General features: G+C 37.4%; 1 protein-coding gene across 3 annotated transcripts in view; it reads right to left on the reverse strand.

Annotated features, from left to right (window-relative positions):
* LOC148948633 (uncharacterized) overlaps window positions 1-23,271 on the reverse strand; it is a 124,406-nt gene that overhangs the window by 39,998 nt on the left and 61,137 nt on the right. For all 3 annotated transcript variants that reach the window (XM_089094533.1, XM_089094531.1, XM_089094530.1), the window contains exons 4-5: window positions 14,205-14,399; window positions 8,826-8,945 (exon numbers count right to left, since the gene is read on the reverse strand). In XM_089094533.1, coding sequence (XP_088950659.1) covers window positions 8,826-8,945; window positions 14,205-14,399 — 315 coding nt within the window. The remainder of the gene's footprint in view (window positions 1-8,825; window positions 8,946-14,204; window positions 14,400-23,271) is intronic.

Below are 23,271 nucleotides of genomic sequence, written 5' to 3' on the forward strand. Positions count from 1 at the left end.
TTTAGAGGAACCACCTTGTAAGTTATAGTGGAAATGAAATAGATTTTTTTGCAAGCCTTTTTATAGATTTTTTACCATCCTGTCGTTGATACCAATATTTGAAGACGAAAATAAAAAGGCAAAACAAAAATACGGTTTATTAATGTAGTACAAAAGGCCTACCTGTAACAGGATATCTACTGATCATCCATAATAGAGAAAAATGTTGCACTTTGAATATTTAAACTAAATTACATTTAAATTTAATAAGACCAATTTACAGGCAAAATAAGAAAACACACAAAAAATATTTCGGCTTGTCAGTATTTAAGATACGGTTCTGTTTTTCAAAACTGAATAAAACGTTCATGCGTTACATTGTTTCCAGTCAGCTTTATGTTGATTAGCAATATTCATTAAACAATTCCTGAGCCCAGAGATAAATTTGATTCTGTACTAGAAAGATCATAGGCGAGGGGAGAGAAGGAGGACTCTGGATCCAGTCCGCTTAAAACACAAGGTTTTTGCGATGTTTCAAACTTCCCTTTTATCCCATGTGTTTTTATATATTTTTGATGGTTTCGAATTGTTATTTACATGCCTGATCCCGTTACATTTTTTTTCTAAGAGACCAACAAGGCCCTACCCAGGATTTTTCTTCAGAGGGGGTTTTACTCAATTTTTTTTTTTTGGTGGGGGGGAGGGGGTTACACAAAAAAAAAAACTTCAAAAAATGCATACAGAAATTGTTTATGTCTAGTTTTGTTACGTTTTTACGAGTCAGACAGACATTTCGGGGAGGGGGGATTCAAACCCCCCAACCCCCCTAAATATGGCCTTGGAGAGAAATAAAAAAATAGGTAGCGAATGTTCAAAAGTCATTATGTTCTAATGCTTCAATTTTAAAGGAAAACAAGAAGGCTGAAAAATGAATTTCGGGATTTTTCGATTGTTATTGATGACTAGCTATTTCAGCAATCAATCAATCAATTTATTGTCAAAATATACAAAAAGTATAATTTATACTTCTGGCCCCACAAAAGGCTCTATGGCCTGCATATGTAGGGGGGACAACTACACAACTGCTTTCAATTTTTTTTTCTTTTTGCGGTTTCAAAACAAAGCGAAAAGGATCTTACTTCAGAGCTATTTCCACAAGCAAGATAACAGAAAATAATACATTAAAAAAAAGAATCTTAGTATCTTAAGAGCCAAATGACATATAGATACGGACCAATCAATAATAAGTGTTCATTTTCGAGGGGTTGGCATAAATCTCAGTTTAAATTAAACTTCTAGTTACCATTTCCAAACTGCAGTGACCTAAATAAAACTGTAATGATCTTTTTCTACAATTAAAGTCAAAATATAAAAAATAAAATAAAAAAATAACAGCGATACTATTACCGAAAATGAGAAGAAAGAAATTCGTGTAATAAATCAAACTTAAAATGCATACAAATTATTACGAACAAATAAATGAAATCTAAAGTGAAGAGCAATTAAAATTTATACAAAAGAGGAACTTCAAAATCATAATAAATTTCCACAAATAAGAGTTAGGCTGCTATCAACCATCAACCCTCAAACACATCTTAAGTATAAGTGTCATTTATGCTTTACCAAAATCAACATTTTTGAATGAAATGGAACTAAAAAGAACAACGAGTGACAAAAATAACCTTCTTTTCACATAGTAAAACTAGATTTATTGTCTCAAAGATTATTTATCTTGAGGAATGCTTTATTTTTTTTTTCCCCTTGAATTTTACTTTTTTAAAGTTCATGGTACAAAAAAACACTTTTCACTGTAAATTTAAATATATATAAAGTGCGTATATATACATACATACATAAACACACACACAAAAACACACAGACACACACACACACACACAGACAGACACACAGACACACAGACACACAGACAGACAGACACACAGACAGACAGACACACAGACAGACAGACACACAGACAGACAGACACAGAGACAGACACACACACACACACACAGAGAGACACTAAGACACATATAAAGACACAGATACACACGTAGATACACAATAAGACCCAGACACAGAAATAGACAGCAAAAAACACAGACAGACATACACATAGACAGACAGACACACAAACACAGACACACAGAGAGAGACACACAGACAGACACACAGACACACACACACACACACACACACACACACATACACAAACACATACACATATACACAAACCTAGACACAAATACAAACAGATACACCCAAATACCACCACATACACACACATACACACACATACAACCTCATACACACTCTGAAAAACACAGAAACACACAGACCCACCCAGACACACACATACACATCCAGCCCCCCACATACAGAAACAGACACAAAGAGACAGAAACAGACACACACAAAAAGACAAACGCAGACACACAAAGATACACACATACACACACAGACAACCACAGACACACACATTCACACACATACACACACAGACACACAAATACTCTCAAATACACAGACAGACACACACATACACCCACATACACACACAGACACACACAGACACACAAATAAACACACATACACACACAGACACACACAGACAGACACCGACACTCTCAGACACTCACATACACAAAACGACACACACAGAGAAACAAACACACATACAGACACACACAGAGAACAACAGACACAAAAAATCAAAAAAACAAACACCCACAACAAATCACACCAAAAAACAAACCAAGACAAAAACACACACACAAAAAGACCCCCAGACACACACAAACACACACACCGACACAAACACACACACACACACACACACAGACAAACACACAGACACCCCCATACAAACACACACAGACACACACACACACACACATATACACATACACACACACAGACACATACACACACACACACATACACACACACACACACACACACACACACACACACACACACACACACACACACACACACACACACACACACACACACACACACACACACACACACACACACACACACACACACACACACACACACACACACACACACACACACACACACACACACACACACACACACACACACACACACACACACACACACACACACACACACACACACACACACACACACACACACACACACACACACACACACACACACACACACACACACACACACACACACACACACACACACACACACACACACACACACACACACACACACACACACACACACACACACACACACACACACACACACACACACACACACACACACACACACACACACACACACACACACACACACACACACACACACACACACACACACACACACACACACACACACACACACACACACACACACACACACACACACACACACACACACACACACACACACACACACACACACACACACACACACACACACACACACACACACACACACACACACACACACACACACACACACACACACACACACACACACACACACACACACACACACACACACACACACACACACACACACACACACACACACACACACACACACACACACACACACACACACACACATATATATATATATATATATATATATATATATATATATATATTTATATATATTTATATATATTTATATATACATATATATATATATATACATATATATATATATATATAAATATATATATATATATATAAATATGTATATAATGTGTATATATAATGTGTGATATGTACAGAATAATTGACCAAAGTATTTCAAATTTGATCACCTGTTTGATAAAATTGGCTACAGATCCGTCAGTAGCAAAATTAGATATTCGCTCTAATAGAAATGTGACGCAATTTGTGAAATATGAACTTAACATATTTCAGCTTTGGAATAATGTCTGTCGTTAGCGTCAGGTTTGCAACTAGCAGGCTAAAAAACTGTTAAATACAATACCAGGTAAAAAAAAATATGCAAACAATAATAGATGGTATATAAAACTCTTTAATAAGCCAAAGATATGGCGTAGGAAACTGGTCAGTTTAATTACGTAGTTTATACATCTAATTATGCTTCGGTGATTTTCCCACCCCATTAAAAAAATGTTTGACATATTCCAATAGCTATTGCATGGATGTATGACAGGTATATTGGCTGGATAAGACACGCAAAATCTGTTCATCACGAACAAACGAACGGCAATTAGGAAACGAAGAAGAAAAACATTAGATAACTCCGTTTTTTTCATGATTGAGTTTCAAGCGGGTGAACTCTGTTTTATTTTTGAGCTTCGAAGAATCTTGGTCCAAAAAGTCTCTTAGTGCATTACGAGTTCAATATTACTTAGCCAATATTACTTAGCCATATTACTTAGCAATATTACAACTATATTATATAGCCTCTCTAAGCTCATTTCTATATTAAGAAAAGTCTCATTATACAATTTAAATAGGCTCAGTATCGGATATCAGGAGTTGTTGTTCATTTTTTAAATGAACTAGTATTGTTCTTGACTGGATGGAGAAAAAGAGCACCGTCATCCTAATATTAGACAATTACTATCAGTTTTAAGTTTGGTAAAATTAGGAGGGGTTTTTACAAGACGTATTTGAGCAATAGATCATAGGAGAATAAGAAGAATATAAGAAAAGTATAGAATAAATTAAAATATGAATTACAGAGATCCGAAGTGGAAGCCAATTGATAAGACTTCTAAAGATCTGGAAGATGCAGCCATACAGCATAATAGTAAATTATTGTGTTGGTATTTAAAAAAATTGAGAGGAAATAGCCAATCTGGATTTGGCCCCGTTAACAATAAGAACGGGGCTTCAATTAATGATAAGGAAAGAGTTAAAGAGAAATGGGCAGAACATTTTGAGATTGTACTAAACTGTGACAAAGTCATAGAAAATGATATAGAAAAGGATGAAAAAGTGTGTGACGATCTGGAAGTGAAGGAAGATTTAATTTGTGAGGAACAATTAGAGACAGTATTAAAAGGATTAAAAAATCATAAGGCCCCAGATGCTGATATTGTAGTAAATGAGTTTTTGAAATCTGGTGGCTGTGAAGTTGGAGATAAATTACTAAAGATTATGAATGCCATCAAGGAGGCACACTTGTGCCTCTATAAAGAGGCGACCCACCACAATGTTAAACGAGTCCTAGCGGTCGCAGAGAGACAGCGATGATCGCATTTTGTAGCCCAAGCTCCAACTAGGAAACGTGCAAAATTTCACCACCCTCCGACTTTATCTTCATGGGTAAAAGTGGGCCGGAAGTTTCAACCCTCAGACCACAACCCCCCTTTAGCGTTGTTCAATCGGGCTAAAATTTAGAGGTTAAGCTTTCCTAGGGCTCAGGAGCTTATTCTCGAAATTTCAGCTTAATCCTATTACTCCTTCCTTGTTTTCCGAAAACCAAATATAGCCACTTAAAGTTCATTTTTCTTTTTTTTATCAGCCACGCCTACAGGCCACAGTTGGCAACGGATCCGGGTGAATGAGGACTCATTCGAAGCGGAATTTGACCTGTTAGGGCCTTTTGACATTTCCAGACCGAAAAAATTATCCCCCGAATTTACATTTACGAAAAACCTCGTTTTCCTATAAGAGCCCATGTTAAATTTTCTCACCACAGCCCCCCTTTAACGTTGTCTGATCGGGCTGAAAACAAAAGAATGGGCTTTCCTGGGGCCTGGGAGCTAATCCTTAAAGTTTCAGCTCAATCTGATCACTCCTTCCCTGTTTTCCAAAAAAAAAATATCAAGTTTTGCGGGGATTTGCTTGCGTCAAAAATACATCGCACAGATCAAAAATAATGTAATGTCTCTGTGGTAAAGTTGTCGCTATTCCTGACTGTCAGGTGGAAGATCCGAGTTCGATTCTCCGTCAGAGAAATTTTCTATATATTGAATTTAAAGTTTAAAAAAGAAACTCAGTTTCTTTTTAAATCCAATCTATTAAATCCTTCGGCTCAACAGGCATCTCCAGAAGAATATCACAGTCGGCCTTCAGGTTACAGGTAATTCTCCACTGCTTTGATAACATGGAGCCTGGGGCAGCTGATAAAAATCTTACTGTGCATTTGATTTGAGTATTCAGGAATTAAAAGCCTTAACAAAAGAATCTTCAAAAGCGGGGGGTTTGGGAGGCGGCAGCCCCTCATCTTTAACTCCTCAAAAGATCAGCTAACAGTTAGTCAAGCAATAATAGGTTATAAACTGTACAAAAACGTTCAGAAATTATTTGAAAAAAACTACGTTTTCTAAAGAGTTAAAGAGGCTGAGTCACAAGTTCGAACCTTAAAACGTACAAGGATTAGGAGGTGCAGTTGGGGGGCTGCCGCCCCCAAACCTCCGCTTCCGTATATTAAAGGGGCTCTGCCCTCCTCAACGCCTCGCTCTACGCTAAAGTTTTTATTGTTAAAAAAAAAGAGTTGTGAGAAAGTCAAACTTTAGCTTAAAGAGCGAGGTGTTGAGGAGGGCACAGCCCCTTTAATATACGGAAACGGGGGTTTGGGAGGTGGCAGCCCCCCAACTGCACCTCCTAATCCCTGTACGTTTTAAGGTTCGAACTTGTGACTCAGCCTCTTTAACTCTTTAGAAAACGTAGTTTTTTTCAAATAATTCTTTGAAAAAGGGGATGTACCAAGCGATTTTAGTAAAACTTTAAATAAACCCCTTTATAAGAAAGGTGATAAAAGTGAGTGCAGTAATTATAGAGGCATAAGGATGGTTTCCGTAGGAAGTAAACTAGATAGTATGATGACACTTTTTAGACTTAGGAATGGTAGATAGATTTTTAAGAGAAGAATAGCGTAATTTCAGGAAGGGCAGAGGAAGGGGAAAAGGATGCATCGACCAAATTTTCACTCTTAGATTAATAAGTGAGAACTAAGTCATCATTCCCCTTTAGTCCTCAGTTTTATAGATTATGGACAAGCGTTCGGCCGATCAAGTATTTTAATTAAAACGAGTAGTTGCGGACATCAAGCCATAATTTAATTGTAGAAAAAGCCAAGACAGATAGTCCGAGTGAGTGAGAGGCAAACCTGACATAAGCCCTTTTTAGGATGGTATAAAAATGATGTCATTTTACACGGCAAAGGCTATGGGACAACACGGCAAAGGCTATGGGAGAGCATTGGATCAAACGGTAAAGTAAAAATCTCCGACACTTAGATTATGCTGATGATTTGAGTGTCCTAGATAAAAATGAAAGATTTTTCGAAAGTTTTGAGATTTCAGGGTACTGGAATAGAACTGAAATTTAATACTAAATATATGAAGGTGAAGAGGTGATGTTGGAGAACGAGAAGATCGATCAAGTGGATAGCTTCACCTGCCTGGGTAGTATTATAAGTAAAGATTGTGGATGCCGTGAAGATGTTAAAATTAGAATAGTCAAGGCCCAGGGAGTTTTTCACAGTTGAAAAAAGTTTACAAGAATAACTTAGAAGAAAAGTTCAAAAGAATTAGAAGAATGGTTTTGAAGCATGGGCACTTCTGAAGACGGATAAGGATTTGTCAGATGTTTTCCAGAGAAATTGTCTGTGGACTGCATTGGATACCTGCCTCACTGAACATATTTCAACAGTAAGCTGCACAAAAAAAATGTGGTTCTATCCCGCTTTCTAGGGCTAAAATGAGAGAAAGGTTCAGGTGGTTAGGACACGTTTTGCGGATGAAGGATGAAAGATTGCCAAAGATACTCATTTTCGGCCATCCATCTAGGGAGAAATGAAAAGGAGATTGGCCCTGAATAGGGTCGGAAGAGCTCGTAAGACAAGATTTAAAGGGAATTTGAACTTCTTGGAGGGTATAAAGAGGGAAGCTTTGAATAGATTAGGATGGAGGAGATGCGGGCACAGCTGTGTTGGCCTTAAGCGGCTTGGTGCTGTAGTGACCTGTTAGTAGTAGTAGTACTAACTCTTATAAATTTTATATCTAGATATAGGGGAAAGAGGTCCAAAGGAATGGAGCTGTATGGATTGAATGTACAATTACACCCCTACTCCACCAATAAGTTTATTGTTTGGCCATGATTTTAAATTTCCCGTGAAGAGATTCTGTAGACCATCCTCAGTCAGTGAATCCCCCAGAGACAGAGGGAGACAGGAGGAGCGAGAGAGAATACTCTACCAAGATGGGAAGATTGAAGTCAGTAACAGCTGCCAAGATCATGTCCATGAGGTCAATCCCGCGGACATATAAAGCACCAGTCGTGGCGTAAAAAAAGAACCCTCGAGGAGCAATCGGAGGTGGAAGAAAGGTTTGCTTGCTAGTACCACTTCTGAGGATCACTTGCCGCTGATGGCTGGCGAGTGATGGGCAACTCTTTCCTCTCTTTTGATGGACGAGTGTTGCCTGTCCAAGCCAGTATGAAGTTGTTGGGTGAGGTTTGAGAGAAAGGGGTAAACAGTGGTTGAGACCTTTACACTACCAAGAAAGGCTCTTCAACAAAGAGAAAAAAAGAGTAACGTAAGACCTATTTCAAAATACCTCGCCAGAAAGGGAACCATTAGTCGAGCAGCTTTTAGTACCCTACTACAATTACTATATATATATATATATATATAGTATATATATATATATATATATATATATATATATATATATATATATATATATATATATATATATATATATATATATATATATATATATTGAGGAGATATGGACGCAAGGAGCCTTTGTGGCCCGAGGCTCGACTTAATTTTGTGAGTCCAATCCTAATGATAATATATAAGTGCGCTTAATGTACCGAGAGAAAAAAATAGAGAGAAAGAATGCAACCGTTGTAACTTACGAACTATAAAAGAACTACGCTCAACCGGTTCCAGGTGTCGGAGTTCCACTTCAACTTTCTGAATCTGAGGATATTTAGTTTGCATCAATTTCATGATCTTCTTGATAAATCCAACATAATCTATAAAAAGAAAAGGGATTGCAGACCAATGCTTGTACGAAGTTTAAACTTTAATTCAGCAAAGTTATAATTAACACAGCGTGTCCTGTGTGAACTTAAAAGCTTACACGATTATAAATCATGCTATACAAGAGGGGACTGCGAACCTCCTAAGCCCCCATCTCTATCGAGTATTGAAGTTAAGACAGCGTGTCATGAGCAATATCAAAACGTGCAGGACCCAAACTACTGTCACACCCAAAATATTTCTGCAGCAAGGGGGATATATCATTATATCAACATGCATAATGCCCGTTTAGTCCAAATTAATTCTTCTAATGGTTCACGGATACCTCCCGCCTAGATGTGGATCAGAAGGATCTCTTACGGAGATTTTGTAATTTGGGCCTAAATTATTCTTTTTAAGGTTTCGGACATTCCTTCCCACACGAAAAGTTCATATATCTCTCGCCACCTCAGTAGCTGATGTTCAAACGAAAATACTCTTTAACTATTAGTATTGCTGCTTTACAAGTTTTACAATACCCGATAATGGCATGTAATCATACAGTGGCGTCGTTTCGGGGGGGGGGGGAGGAGGGGAAGGGAGGGCAGTTGCCTCCCGAAAATTTGGAGAGAAAAAAATGTTATATAACCTATGCCCCTTGACTCTCCGGATGGAGACCCCTATCCCCCCCCGCAATAAAAATTCTAGAGCTAAGCCCCTGTAAACATGTTATGGGACAAATGCGTCGCCGCGTGGTAGTATGATCTCTGAAACGGAAAAGCAATTTAAATAGCTACTTGATAGTTTTAAGGCGATCGACAATCTCAAATATCTCGCTCTTTCCCATTTCGTCCGTAATCAGGAAAAAATGCTATCTTGAAAATCAGGGCAAAGCAAAAAATAAAAAGGAAGTAAAACCGAATCCACAATCATCCCCCTCAGAGAAAAAGCCAAATTTTGGTTTTGCATAGATCGGCTTGAAAGTTATGATATATAGTTCTAGGACATGTTGAACTCGATGCTACATTTTTAATCTCCTTCGTTGGTACATTTTATCGTCCTTCTTTCCCAACGTTTTTTTGTTTTGTTTTCAAATTTAAATCATATTTTGCTTTTTAGAGTTTCGATTTCTACTTTCTACTAACTAACGTCATGCCTTACTCGCCATTCATTTTCATGACTGGTTTAATAAATGCTATAAAGTGAAAAAGTGGAAAAGACAAAATGCCTTAAAAATAAGAATTAATCATAAAACGCGAACCCTATGATAGCCTAAAGGAGGAAACGCATTGGCAAGTGTGATTGACGAACAGCTTAGTACTACATATCTGTCTGAAAAAGACTTCTAAGGGTGCTATTCCAACAAACCCTTGTGCTGACTTCTTCAAGTTAAGATTTAAAAAGCTTTTTAGTTTTGGTGATTAGACTGGATATGAAACTAGTGACATATTGGGTAATTGATCTATCTAGCGTAACCAACCATATTTCAAAAAGAAATTAAAATTAACTTTATGTGTATGCTATCATAGGCGGCGCAATAGCGCTGCCTAAGTAAAGAACAATGTTGGCATAATCTATTATTTATTCGTCTTTGGGTTTCACACCAGGGCCCTTAGTATAGAAGGAATTGTCGTAGAAACTCCAAAAGGGCTCATTTGATTGGAAAATTGAAACTTCTAGTGCCCTTTTTAAGAGTTAAAAGTCATTAGAGGGCAGCCAGCCCCCTCCCCAAGCCCTTCATTTCCTCAAACACATTCAATAAAATTTTGAGATAACCATTTTGTTCAACATAGTTGAAAGTTTCACTAATTATGTCTTTGAAGATGACATCCCCCCACAGCCCTCAGGGCAATGGCTAAAAGTTATACTAGTTGCCCATTATTATCATGTAAGGAATTGATGGAAGGGGTGGTCACATAAACTTCTGAGGGGGCTCATTCGATCGGGAATCAGAAGTTCCAGAGCCTTTTTTAAGAGTCAAAACTGGTCGGAGGGCAACTAGCCCCCCTCCCACGTCCTATTTTCTCCAAATAAATCCAATAGAAATTGAGAGATAGCCATTTTATTCAAAATAGTCCAAAGATCATATGATAAGTCTTTCGGGGTTGAAATAAACCCCCAGAGTCTGAAGGCAAGGGTTGTAAGTTATGCCCCAGGGGCATGTAAGGTTTTTATGGAAGGGGTGATCATATAAACTTTATAGGAGGCTCATTTGAATGGAAATTGAAAGTTCTAAATCCCTTTTAAGAGTCAAAAGTGAAAGAGGGCAACTAACCCCCCCCTGAAATCCCTCTTTTCCCCAAATGCATCTGACTAAAATTGTGACATAGCCATTTAAATATAGTCCAAAGAACATATAAGAAAGTCTCAAGGGTTGACAAAGCCCCCCAAAACCCAGGAACAAGGGTTGTAAGTTATGCCCCTGGTCCATTTAAGATTTTTATGGAATGGGTGGTCGTAAAAACTTCGGATGGGCTAATTTGATTGGAAAATCGGGAGACCAAAAGGAAATATTTTAATACTACTGCTGCTACTAGTGCTAGTGCTATTACTATTAATACTACTACTAGTACTACTACTGTGACTACTATTACAACTAGGACTAAGAGTATGAAGACAAAACTTTCAGGGAATTGTTAGGGGGAAGGTGAATTGAATCACAGCATCCGTCTGTATGTAGGTTGTGGAAAGGGTATATCAGCAATAGCTTAGGAACAGTTTTGTGCGTGAAGTTGAAACTTACAGGGAATGTTGTGAGGGATGTTGAACTAACCAGAAGACAACTTTTGCATCCTAATGCTACTGCTTCTACTCATACTACTACTACCATTATTACTACTGCTGCTACTACTACTACTACTAAACATAATGCTACTACTATTAATTCTACTGCAACTACTACTGCTACTAGAGCTAAGGGTATCAGGGCGAAAAATTTCAGACAATATTGAAACTATATTGAAATAAATCGAAACACACTATGCCCACACAGGTTGTTAAGAGGACGTGTCCGCAATGTTTCAGCAACGGTTGATGGTATTAAGCTTTAATTTGAAGCTTAATCATTAAGTTGAAGCTTTCAAGGAGTATTTAGACTGATGTAAAAACTAGATCAAAACGAACTATGAGCATGTAGATTGTCAAAAGGGCGACAAAACAATATCTCAGGAGCGGTATACATTATTAAATTAAACCTTCCAGGGTAAGTTGTGGCGGATTTTGGACTAGCCAGAAGACACTATGTATATACTTTTAATACTACTTTACAGCTACTGAAACTAATGAAGCTAAGGATATTAAGTGAAACTTTTAGGGAACGTTTAGGAGGAGTTTCAATTGAACAAAAAGACTATATGCATGCAAGTTTTCAAAAAGGGCATATAAGCAATATCATAGGCAGTGCTACTCTATCATCGAAAATTTTAAAGGAGCTAATTCCATTGGAAATTTAAGGTTCTAGTGCCGTCTTTAAGAGTCAAAAGTGATTAGAGGGCAAACAGCTCTCCTCCTTAGCCCATAATTTTCCAAACACTTCCAATAAAAATTTTGAGACAACCATTTTCATCAGTATAGTTGAACAGTCCAGTAACTATGTCTCCAGGGATATTGGGCATGTCAACCCCCCACAGTTATTCAATTTGTCCATTATGCTTTAAAACTAAATATTGCTTTAAAGCTAAATCAAGATACGGTGGGTATGCTGGTTGTCAACAACACATCTCAGCAATAGTCCAAGAATGACTGGGGGTATTTAGTTGACAATTTAACTAGATCAAAAGAGTGTAAGCCTATCCAGGTTGTCAAAGAGATAAAATAGGTAGAATTTTTTAATAATGTTATTAAGTTTTATTTTTCAGGTCAACTAATTAGGCATAAAACTAAATTAAACAATATTATTTGTGTGAAGATTTTCAGAATGGTTTATGTTGTTAAAAATTGTTGAAAACGTTTCTCCAACATACAAATAGCAAGCTAAGCTATGGATTCTTATAGACAAATATGAAACTACATAAAATAATATTTTCTTTTTCCATGAAAAATACCATGTCAATAAAAAATGAAGAGAAATTAATTTGAAAAACTACTTCCACAAAAATAAGGTTTTCAAAGAAAATTAAAGAAGTCTAGTAAACCAAAAATGAGCAGAACTCAAATCGAATAGTCTACCAAGCGTAAAACTACCACAAATCACCATCAGTAAATAAATGAATTCCAAAGCGAACAGAAATTACAATAAATAACCGAGTCGAGCTCAAAACAAGCAGCAATTATCATGAGTAGGGCTGACAACACCCATGCTTTCTCAAGACCAGAACATAATTTGCACTTTACTGAAAAAAATGCATTATTTCCAATAAATTCATTAAAGTCTTAATAGCTTTCGATAAATTAAAGTTAAAAAAGTTAAAACACTAAAAAAAAAGTTTTCAGTAAAGTACACATTATGTACGATCTTGAGAAGGGATGGGGGTTGTATGCCCTACTCATGTTAATTTCTGCGCGTTTCGAGTTTGACTCGGTTATTTATTATAATTTCAGTTTGTTTTGGGTTTCATTTATTTATTAATGGTGATTTGTGGTAGTTTTACGCTTGGAAGATTATTAGATTTTATTTCTGCTCATTTTTGGTTTAGTGAAGTTCTTTACTTTTCTTTGAAAAATATATTTTGTGGAAAATGTTTTTTTTAAATTTATCCACAGGATAGGATTGATTGTGCATAATCTAAATTATATGTGTACTCTGTCACCAATAAAACACTGTCACACTGAATCTAGGAGTTTTTCTTGAACCTTATTGTACATATAGGATATACATAAAGAGATACATTAATGAGAGTAAAGCAATTAAATAAATATACAATAAATAAATACATCCTTTAAGGAAGTAGAATAACCATAATTCTATAATGTGTTTGTTGACCGGGGGCACCAATTATCATTCTTCCTCCGGGCACTACAAGGTCTAGATCCGTCCCTATATCTAGCTACTACAATACGCATAGATTCTTAAGTCCCATGGAGGCTCATATCGCAAAACATTTTATTAGATTGGAGACAAAAATGTTTTAGCAAAAATTTTGAACACAAATGGGTGAATTGACTTGAATGTGCCAACCTCTCCAGTTTCTAGTAAAAACATCAAGTTATCCAAGAACTTTCATCACCAAGCCTATACGTTTCCCTTTTAAATGTTGTTTTCTAGTTTCCAAGTAATGTCTGTAGCTCCACTACATTCAAGCTTTACAGACACTAAGATCAATGATTCTGTTTACCTCTAGGAAAATCAACAGGTGACACTAGATCCTTGAAAAATTCTTGAGCACTGCAAGCTTCTTCAGTGTGGAAAAGACCATCTTTAAACCAAAACCACAGAGTTCTTGATTCTTGGGAATGTTCATTTGTTGCAGAACTTACCAAGAAAACACGAAATTCCAAAGTTAATTTAGGCGGAGAATTGTCAGGAATTGCTGCAAAAAAGAAACTATGAATTTTTTGCGCTTGTAATGACTACAAAGGCTTTATACAAATAATTATTATTGTTCAAAAATGATATAAGACGGACATATTTGCAGAGGGAAGAAAAACTTTAATCCAGGGTCCTACTCCCCAAAATCCTTCACATAATATCCTTTATATACCATACAATTTCCCAATACTGTTTTTGTTTTTGGAATTTGACACCCCGAAATTAATCCTTGTCTAAGTGCTGGATAAAGGGTACCAAAGAGAACAGAGTTTTCAAAGGAGCAACAAACAAGTTTCTGTGCGTAAACGGACCTCTGGAAGTGAAGAGGTGCATTCTTGCATTCCATATCTAAACAAGGGCTCATTAAATCTCAACTATATTTGGTAGGGATTAGAAACTAGAACTTCTATTGCGCCTTTTAACGGTTTGAGTCCGATCAGAAAGACATTGTCGTCTGCGTCACTCAGCAACTTTGAAGAGTGGTTCATACTTGCTGCAATGTATATCTTTATGGTATGTGACCTGATCTGGCATCTGTAAAAGGGATCGGAGCCGGGGAGCGACGGTAAACATCTCTTCATCAGTCTAATTAATATGCAGGCTGGCGAACAGGTAAAACTACGCTCTCCAGTGAAGATGCTCGATCCGACCCCTGTCAGGAAATGCCAATGTTGTTGCCTTCTGAGCAAACAGTGCGTGATAACAAATTGTAAATAAGGAACAACTCGGCCTAATAGTAACCGAAACTCCAAAAGATGTAATTTCGATAACAACTTAGGCATAAAAAAAATTGGTTTTTATGCTGATTCCAAATATATATAATTCATTAAGTTTGATATTACCCATCAAAAGCTAAGAGCCTAAAAAAATTTGTCTGATTTTCAGAAAAATGAGGGGTAGGACACATCCAAAGAGTCAAGCGATCCTAATTAAGATCGCAACATCAGATTCAGCATATAAGAGAACTCTATTGCAGAGGATTAAACTATTCTCTCTAAAAAAAACGTGGAATTTTTGCATTTTTTGCTAAAATAAAGATGATGGATGCGTATTTTTCAGGGGTAATTGCATCGAACAAATGGTCAAAGATTGGGAGAGGGCTCATTTGAACAGAAATTATAAGCTTTACAGTTCTTTTTGAGTGATCAAAACATTGGATGACAAATAGCCCCCCTCCCACACCACTTTTTATTGTAATGACATCTGGTCAAAATTTTGAGATAGCCATTTGATTCAGCATAGTTGAAAGGTCCAATTAATATGTCTCTAGGGATGAAATGACCCCCAGAGCCCCTAGGGGAAAGGATGTAGGCTATGCAATTTGCCCATTGTTTACATAAAGTATTTTTTATTTGGAAACAGAGATTTGGCGGGTGGGGGGTCTCCGGAACGGGGGATTTTCCGCGGAGGGAGGGGAGCGGAAGGGCTTTAAGTTATCGATTTTGCCCAATATTTATGTTATTGGGAAATATACGGAAATATTTTGAAGGGAACTTTCGATGGTTGAGGAGGGGGTGTGCGGGAAAGAAAAATTCTTCAAGGAGGGGAGAGAGAAACTCCCGGCATGATTTGACAAACGATCAGGCAACAAATGAAAAAAAAAAATCAAATAAGAAAAAGGAGAAATTTCCATGAGGAAATCTTCCGCGGGAGGAGTTTCTGCGAGGGAGTGATTTTCCGGGGGAAATTTTTCACAAAGAGGGCAGGTGGATTTCCCGGGATAATTTGAAAAAAAAGATAAGAGATTAAATAAAAAACAAGTTTTTTCAACTGATAGTAAGGAGGAACATTAACACTCAAAACGAACAGATATTAGTCCGTATATGAAAGGGCTGCCCCTTCTTCGAGCCTCGATCTTTACGCTAAAGTTGGAATTTGCCGTCAAATTCATTAAGAACAACTCCTGAAACACAAGGGCCATTTAATTGGAAGAAAAACCTTTTTAGAGCACTAAAAAACTTTAGCGTCACGAGCGAGGGTTGAGTAAGAGGCAGCCCCTCTCATATACGGAATAGTTTCTATTCATTTTAAGTTTTAGAGCTGCTCCTTAGTTTCAGTTGAAAAGAGCCTACTGGATATCACAAAGATTTAGTAGGGATTAACAGTTAGGACCTTATCTGCACCGTTAGAGGGTTCAAATGACTTCAAACCCAATCATATAGACACTGCTGCTTATACTACTACACAACTCTTACGCATGGGTCAGAGTTCCTTTAAGACTACGTAACCTGCAAACCGGAGTTCTATAATACTGAACTTGATACCAAGCTGGTTTCTCTGTTTGTTTTTCTTCTTCCTTGGGTTTATGATTTTTTAATTATAAATTAATATTTGGTACTTGTATGACATATCCCCTACCGCACAAGTTGTTCATTCATTTACGCACAGCAGAACTTTTTTTTTTTTTTTTTTTTTTTTTTTTTGTTAGTTTCTTTTGGCTTAGCGTGAGAAGAGACAAAGAGAAGTGACAGAAAAAATAGAAAATATATAATTTGAGCTATATATTTGCACATTAGGGGGTGGATGGGGGTAAAGTATTTGGACAGTGTGAAGTTAGAAAGCAATTCTTAATTCATAATATGCAGAATAATTGTACCTAACACATCAGGCATGAAGACCCGCTATACTTCACCCCCCCCCCCTAATGTGCAAATATATAGCCCAAATTTGTTTCTAAAGTATTATATTTTATCATACTTAGGTATATCTCATTAGGATTGAGGTCAGAAGAACATATTAGAAGAATATTAGATAGGGGGTACTTCATACAAGTACCGAATGTTTTATATTTGATTTTTTGGAAAAGTATTTGCAATATTCTATCCCCGTGTTTTGGATTTACTTGCCCTTATTGCTACTGTAAGGTAAGTGAAAGATAGATCCATTACATTTGAAAATTGTACATTTTTACCGATCAATAACGTATTTATGTGATCCGTAACCATAGACAAAACTTGTAATAAACTTTCAACAGTAATCACGCAGCCTATGGTAACCGATTATGAGTCTGATGACCTTGAAACTTTATTGTTTTTTTTTTGTTTTATTTATGCAATTTTATTGCTTTCATTCGTCAAAAAAACATCGTTCTATTATTCAAGTATTTGGCGAGTAACAAATAGTTATACTCTGAAACTGAAAAAATACCTCTATATACTCATTAGTAAATACATGAACTCAAGAATTTAAGTGCATTACTTTGAAGATAAATATCGTTTCATGTCCAAGTGATGACATGTTGGTGGTGAATGGAGCTCGTCCGGAAGGATGGAAAGTTTGTTTGGGGAACACGTGCCACTGGATATGGGACTTAAACCCCCTAACTAATCGCTCACTACAGGGCTGCCCCAACCTCATGCGTGCAGGTGGAGCCCACCCAAGGGTTTCTTGATCAGAACCTTGGCCTAGGGACGGTTGGGCTTGCGACACTCCTGCTGAAAATAATTGCAAGGAGAAGAAATGTTACTCAAGCCTCGGATTATCGGTACTGATCTCCAAGAAGCAGTCACGCTTTTGCAGGACCGTTCGGAATGGAGGCGAATAAAGACTGTTATACTCTTCTAAGAGGCACTGAGTATTGATCGAATCGGACAAAACTTTCTGCTTCCCTCAATTTCCAAGAGTCCAAGGAATAGCTTATAATGATACAGTAAAGGACAAATACGTCTGTGTCATTCATATCGACATATACAATATCGATAATCCTCTTCAAACACAAACATGCACAACACAACTCTAGTATCCACCTCTTTACGGGTACAACTCAATGATGTTCAAAGTCTGCATCAATACATCTACTTCCGGTGAGTACTACTCTTTTCATCCGGTCTCAAAAGCCTCCAGAGAGGTAATTTAAACCTGCTTGAAGCAATATTGCTTTTTTCGTCACCATATCAATATATTCTAACACATCTATCTGCAAGGACATGCAGTTCTTTAATGTCATCGTTAAAAGACACAGGAGTAGAAAGTATTTGTTTGCTCTAGCCCTAAATGATTGCCGCTTCAATTGGCAGGGGACTTTTGAAATACGACATTAAGTCTTGCCTCTTGAGAGGATCAACTTACTGCTAATCTCAACGTTAACGGGCCACTCATTCAAACTGCTTTTGTTTTCAAATTAATTAAAAAAACTTTTTCCACAAAATAAGTTTTTCAAAGAAAAGTAAAGAACTCCATTAAACAAAAAATGAGCAAAAATAAAATCAAATAATCGACCAAGCGTGAAACTACCACAAATCAGCATCGATAAATAAATGAAACCCAAAACGAGAAGAAATTAACACAAGTTGGGCTCAAAACCCCTATGCCTTCCCAAGGCCAGAACATAACTTGCACTTTACTGAAAAAAATACAAATGAATGTGCATTGTCAGCTTAATATACATATACTGATATTTAGTAATCAAAATCTTAATATTATTTGATTTATTAAAGTTACAAAGGTAAAAACATTTATATTTTTTTCAGTAAAGTGCAAATTATGTTCTGGCCTTGGGGAGGCATAAGGGTTTTGAGCCCAACTTATGTTAATTTCTGCTCGTTTTGAGTTTCATTTATTTATCGATGCTTATTCTTGGTAGTTTCACGATTGTTAGAGTATTTGTATTTCATTTTGGTTCACTTTTTGTTTATATGATTTCTCCAATTTCATTTGACAAACTTATTCTGTGAGAGAGGTTTTTTTAATTAATTTCTGTTCGTTTTATATTGACATAGTCTTTTCAGAGAAAAAGAAAATAATACTTTAAATCTTTTCGTTTTTTTAAAAATTTATAGTTTTGCCTGCTATTTGTAAGCTGGAGAAAAGATTTCAACAATTTTTAACAATATACACCCTCTTAAAAATCTGGACACAAATAGAAGTGTTTAATTTAATTTCATACCTCGTCTAGTTGACCTGAAATGGAAAACTTGATACCATTCGCAAAAAAATCTGTTTACTTTCTTTTATAGCTTGGATACACTTACGCTATTTTTATTTGGTTAAATCTTAAGAGCAGAAGCAGCCCTAAAAGTTTGAACATAAAACCCTCAGTCGTTCTTGGGATACTGCTGAGATGCCTTATTGGGAATTAGCATTAGCAAAGTGCATTTTGATTTAATCTTATGACAACGTTCAGTTTTTAAAAAAGTCAAATGGGAGGGTGGGCGTGGGAGGGGGGATTAGTTTCCCTCCAGTCACTTTCGAATATTAAAAAGGGCATCAGCCCTTTCTATTTTCAATCGAATGAGCCCTTTTCGAAGTTCCTACGACAACTCCTTCGATACAAAGTGCCCTGGTCTAAACAACAAAAACAACAATAAAATAATACATTATACCCACATCGATCTTTACCATAAAAATGTCAAGCCTTCCAATCACTTTCGACTATTAAAAAGGGCACTAGCCCTTTCAATTTCCAATCGAATGAGCCCTTTTGAAGTTCCTACGACAACGCTTTCAGTAAAAACCTTATATGGCCCCAGGGGATAACTTACAACCCTCACCCTGAGGGCTGGGGGGGGGGTTGTCATCCTCAAAGACCTAATTTCCAGAACTTTCTACTATGTTGAACAAAATGGCTATCTGAAAATTTTGATTGCATGTTTTTGGGGGAATGGTGGGCGTGAGAGAGGGGTTAGTTTCCGTCCAATCACTTAACTATTAAAAAGAGCACTATCAATTTCCACTATCTCGATTTCCAGTTGAAAGAGCCCCTTTTGAAGTTTTTACGACAACTCTATCATTAAAAAACTTATATGCCTCCAGGTCATAACTTATAACCTTTGCCCTGGGGATTCTGGGGAGTTTGTCATCCTTAAATACATAATTTCCAGAACTTTCAACTAGGTTGAACAAAATGGCTATCTCTAAACTTTGTTTGAACATGTTTCGGAAAATGGTGGGTGTGAGAGGGGGGTTAACTACTCTCCACTCACTTTCGACTATTAAAAAGGGCAATTTCAATTTCCAATCAAATGAGCCCCTTTTGAAATTTCTGCAACAACTTTCTATATAAACCTTATATATCCCCAGGGCCTAAATTAGACCTTTCGTACTGAAAGCTCTGATTGGGTTAACTTCCTGAAATCCGTACCTTCCAGACATTTCGACTAAGTTGGACTCAATGAATAAATCAATACTTGGATAGCAATTGCTTGGGAAACCGGTGAGCGTGTGACGGTTATTAGTAGCTCAACAATACATTTTAACTATTCGTAGATCAATCGCCCCTCCAAATTACAATCGAAATAGCCCTATTGGATGTTTTTACAACATCAATTTCAATAAAAACCTACATGCTCCTAGGGCATAACTTAAAACCCCTGCCCTGAGGGTTGTGGGGGGATAGGGTGTCCGTTTTAAGGTCAGCATTTCCACATAGACCAGCAATATTGATAACAATGTATACTCACAAATTTGACCTAAGAATTTGAAGGGATTACTGGATTTGAAAGGTGGGTTAGGTTCCTCCACATTAATGTTAAAGTTGGAAAACGGCACTGACCCTTTGAATTTTCAATCGAATGAGCCCTTTTTCAAGTTAGTTTCTACGACAAACATTTCAATAAAAACCTTATATTCCCCCAGGGCATAACTTACAACCCTTGCCCTGAAGACTGTGGGAGGAGTGTCCTGCTCAAAGGTATAATTTCCTGAACTTTAAACTGCATGGAAAAAAATACTATCTCAAAATTTTCATTTGATATGTTTGGGGAAATGGTGGGCATAGAAGGGGTGTAAGTTGGCATCCAATCTATTTCAACTATCAAAAATGGGCACTAGCCATTTCAATTTCCAATAGAATGAGCCCTTTTTGAAGTTTCTACGACGATATGTCCAGTAAAAACCTTATATGCCCCCAGGCCATAACTTGCACCTCTTGCACTAAGGCCTTTGGTGGAATACCCTCCTCAAAAACATTATTTCGATCTGGAAATCCCCAACATTGAACAAAACGGCTATCTAAAAATTTTGATTGGATGTATTGGAGGAAAAGATGGGCGAGAGAGGGGGGCTAGTTACCCCCAAATGCCTTTTGAATATGAAGCAGAGTACTAGCCCTTTGCGTTTCCAGTTGAATGGGCCCTTTTTCAAATTTCTATAACAAAGATTTCAAAGAAACTTATATGCCCCCAGAGCAAAACTTATAACCTTTGCCCTTAGGATTGTGAGGGGAGAGTCCTGCTCAAAGGTATAATTTCCTGAACTTTAACTGCGTGGAACAAAATGGCTATTTCAAAATTTTGATTGGATGTGTTTGGGGAAATGGTGGGCGTGGAAGGGGTGTTAGTTGCCTTTCAATTATTTTTGACTATTTAACAGGAAACAAGCTTTTTCAATATATAATCGATCAGGCTCTTTTTGAGTTTTCCACGACACCGCGATCTAGCAAAACTTTACATGCTTCAGGGGTATAACTGACGGTCCTTGTCCAAATGTCAGTGAGGGGGTTGTCAACGTCGATGACCTAATTTCCAGAACCTTAAACTCCGTTGAACAAAATGGCTATCTCAAAATTTTTATTGGATGTGTTTGGGGAAAAGGTGGGCGTGAGAGGGGGGTTAGTTACCGTCCAATCACTTTCAACTGTCAAAAAGGGCACTAGCCCTTTGTATTTCCAATCGAATGAGCCTTTCTTGAAGTTTCTACGACAACGCCTTCTATAGAAACCTTATATGCCCCCAAGGCATAACTTAAAACCCTTGCCACCTGGTTTTTAGGGGAGTGTCCTCCTCAAAAAAATATTTTCTATCTGGAAATCAACTACGCTGAACAAAATGGCTATCTCAAAATTTTGATTGGCTGTATCTTAGGGAATGATGAGCGTGGGGGGGGGGCTAGTTGCCCGCCAATAAATTTCGACTATTAAAACGGGCACTAGCCCTTTGAATTTTCAATCGAATGAGCCTTTTTTGAATTCTCTACGAAGACGCCTTCAGTAAAAACCATATATACCCCCAGCGCAAGCTTAAAACACTTGCCCCAAGAGTTTTGGGGGACTGTCCTCCTCAAAACATATTTTCTAGGTAAAAATCAACTACGCTGAACAAAATGGCTATCTCAAAATTTTAATTGGAAGTATTTGGGGGAATGATGGCCGTGGGGGGGGCTAGTTGCCCTCCAATCACTTTCGACTATTAAAAAGGGTACTAGCCCTTTGAATTTCCTATCAAATGAGCTTGTTTTGAAGTCTCTACGACAACGCCTTCTATAAAAACCTTATATGCCCCCAGGGCATAACTTAAAACCCTTGCCCTGAGGGTTGTGGGGGAGTGTCCTCCTCAAAATCATATTTTCTATCTGGAAATCAATTACGCTGAACAACATGGATATCTCAAAATTTTGATTGGATGTGTTTGGGGGAATTATGGGCGTGGGGGGGGGGGGCTAGTTGTCCTCCAATCGATTTTGCATAGTAAAAACGGTACTAGCCACTCAAATTTACAATCGAATGAGCCCTTTTTGAAGTTTCTACGACAACTCCTTCGATACGAAGTGCCCGGGTATAAAGAACCAAAAAACAACACATTGTGCCCACATCGTTCTTTACTTAGGCAGCGCTCGCGCGCTGCCTATGATACCCCAGAAGATCTGACTTTGTTCCTGACCGAGACACAAGCCTCATAGAAATGGCACCTCTCTCGAATATAGAGGGTGTACAAAGTCCATTAGAAAGCAAATTCTTCAGACAGTAAAGGCCTGTGTCCCCAGCAATGTCAACACTCACCAGTACCCTTTTGACAGTTTGAATTTCAATATTGATGAGACTATTTACGGCCCGAAGAAGTCCGGTTTTCTTTTTCCGTCTCATCTGCTCAATATTCACGACCTTCATTTTGCTAAACGTGGCTTTATCTCCGTCTAAATAGCATTCAAGCGCTCTATCA

The sequence above is a fragment of the Artemia sp. Qi Xiang Cuo genome, chromosome 9 (genome assembly GCF_049724085.1).
Source record: "Artemia sp. Qi Xiang Cuo chromosome 9, ASM4972408v1, whole genome shotgun sequence".
NCBI lineage: Eukaryota > Metazoa > Arthropoda > Branchiopoda > Anostraca > Artemiidae > Artemia > Artemia sp. Qi Xiang Cuo.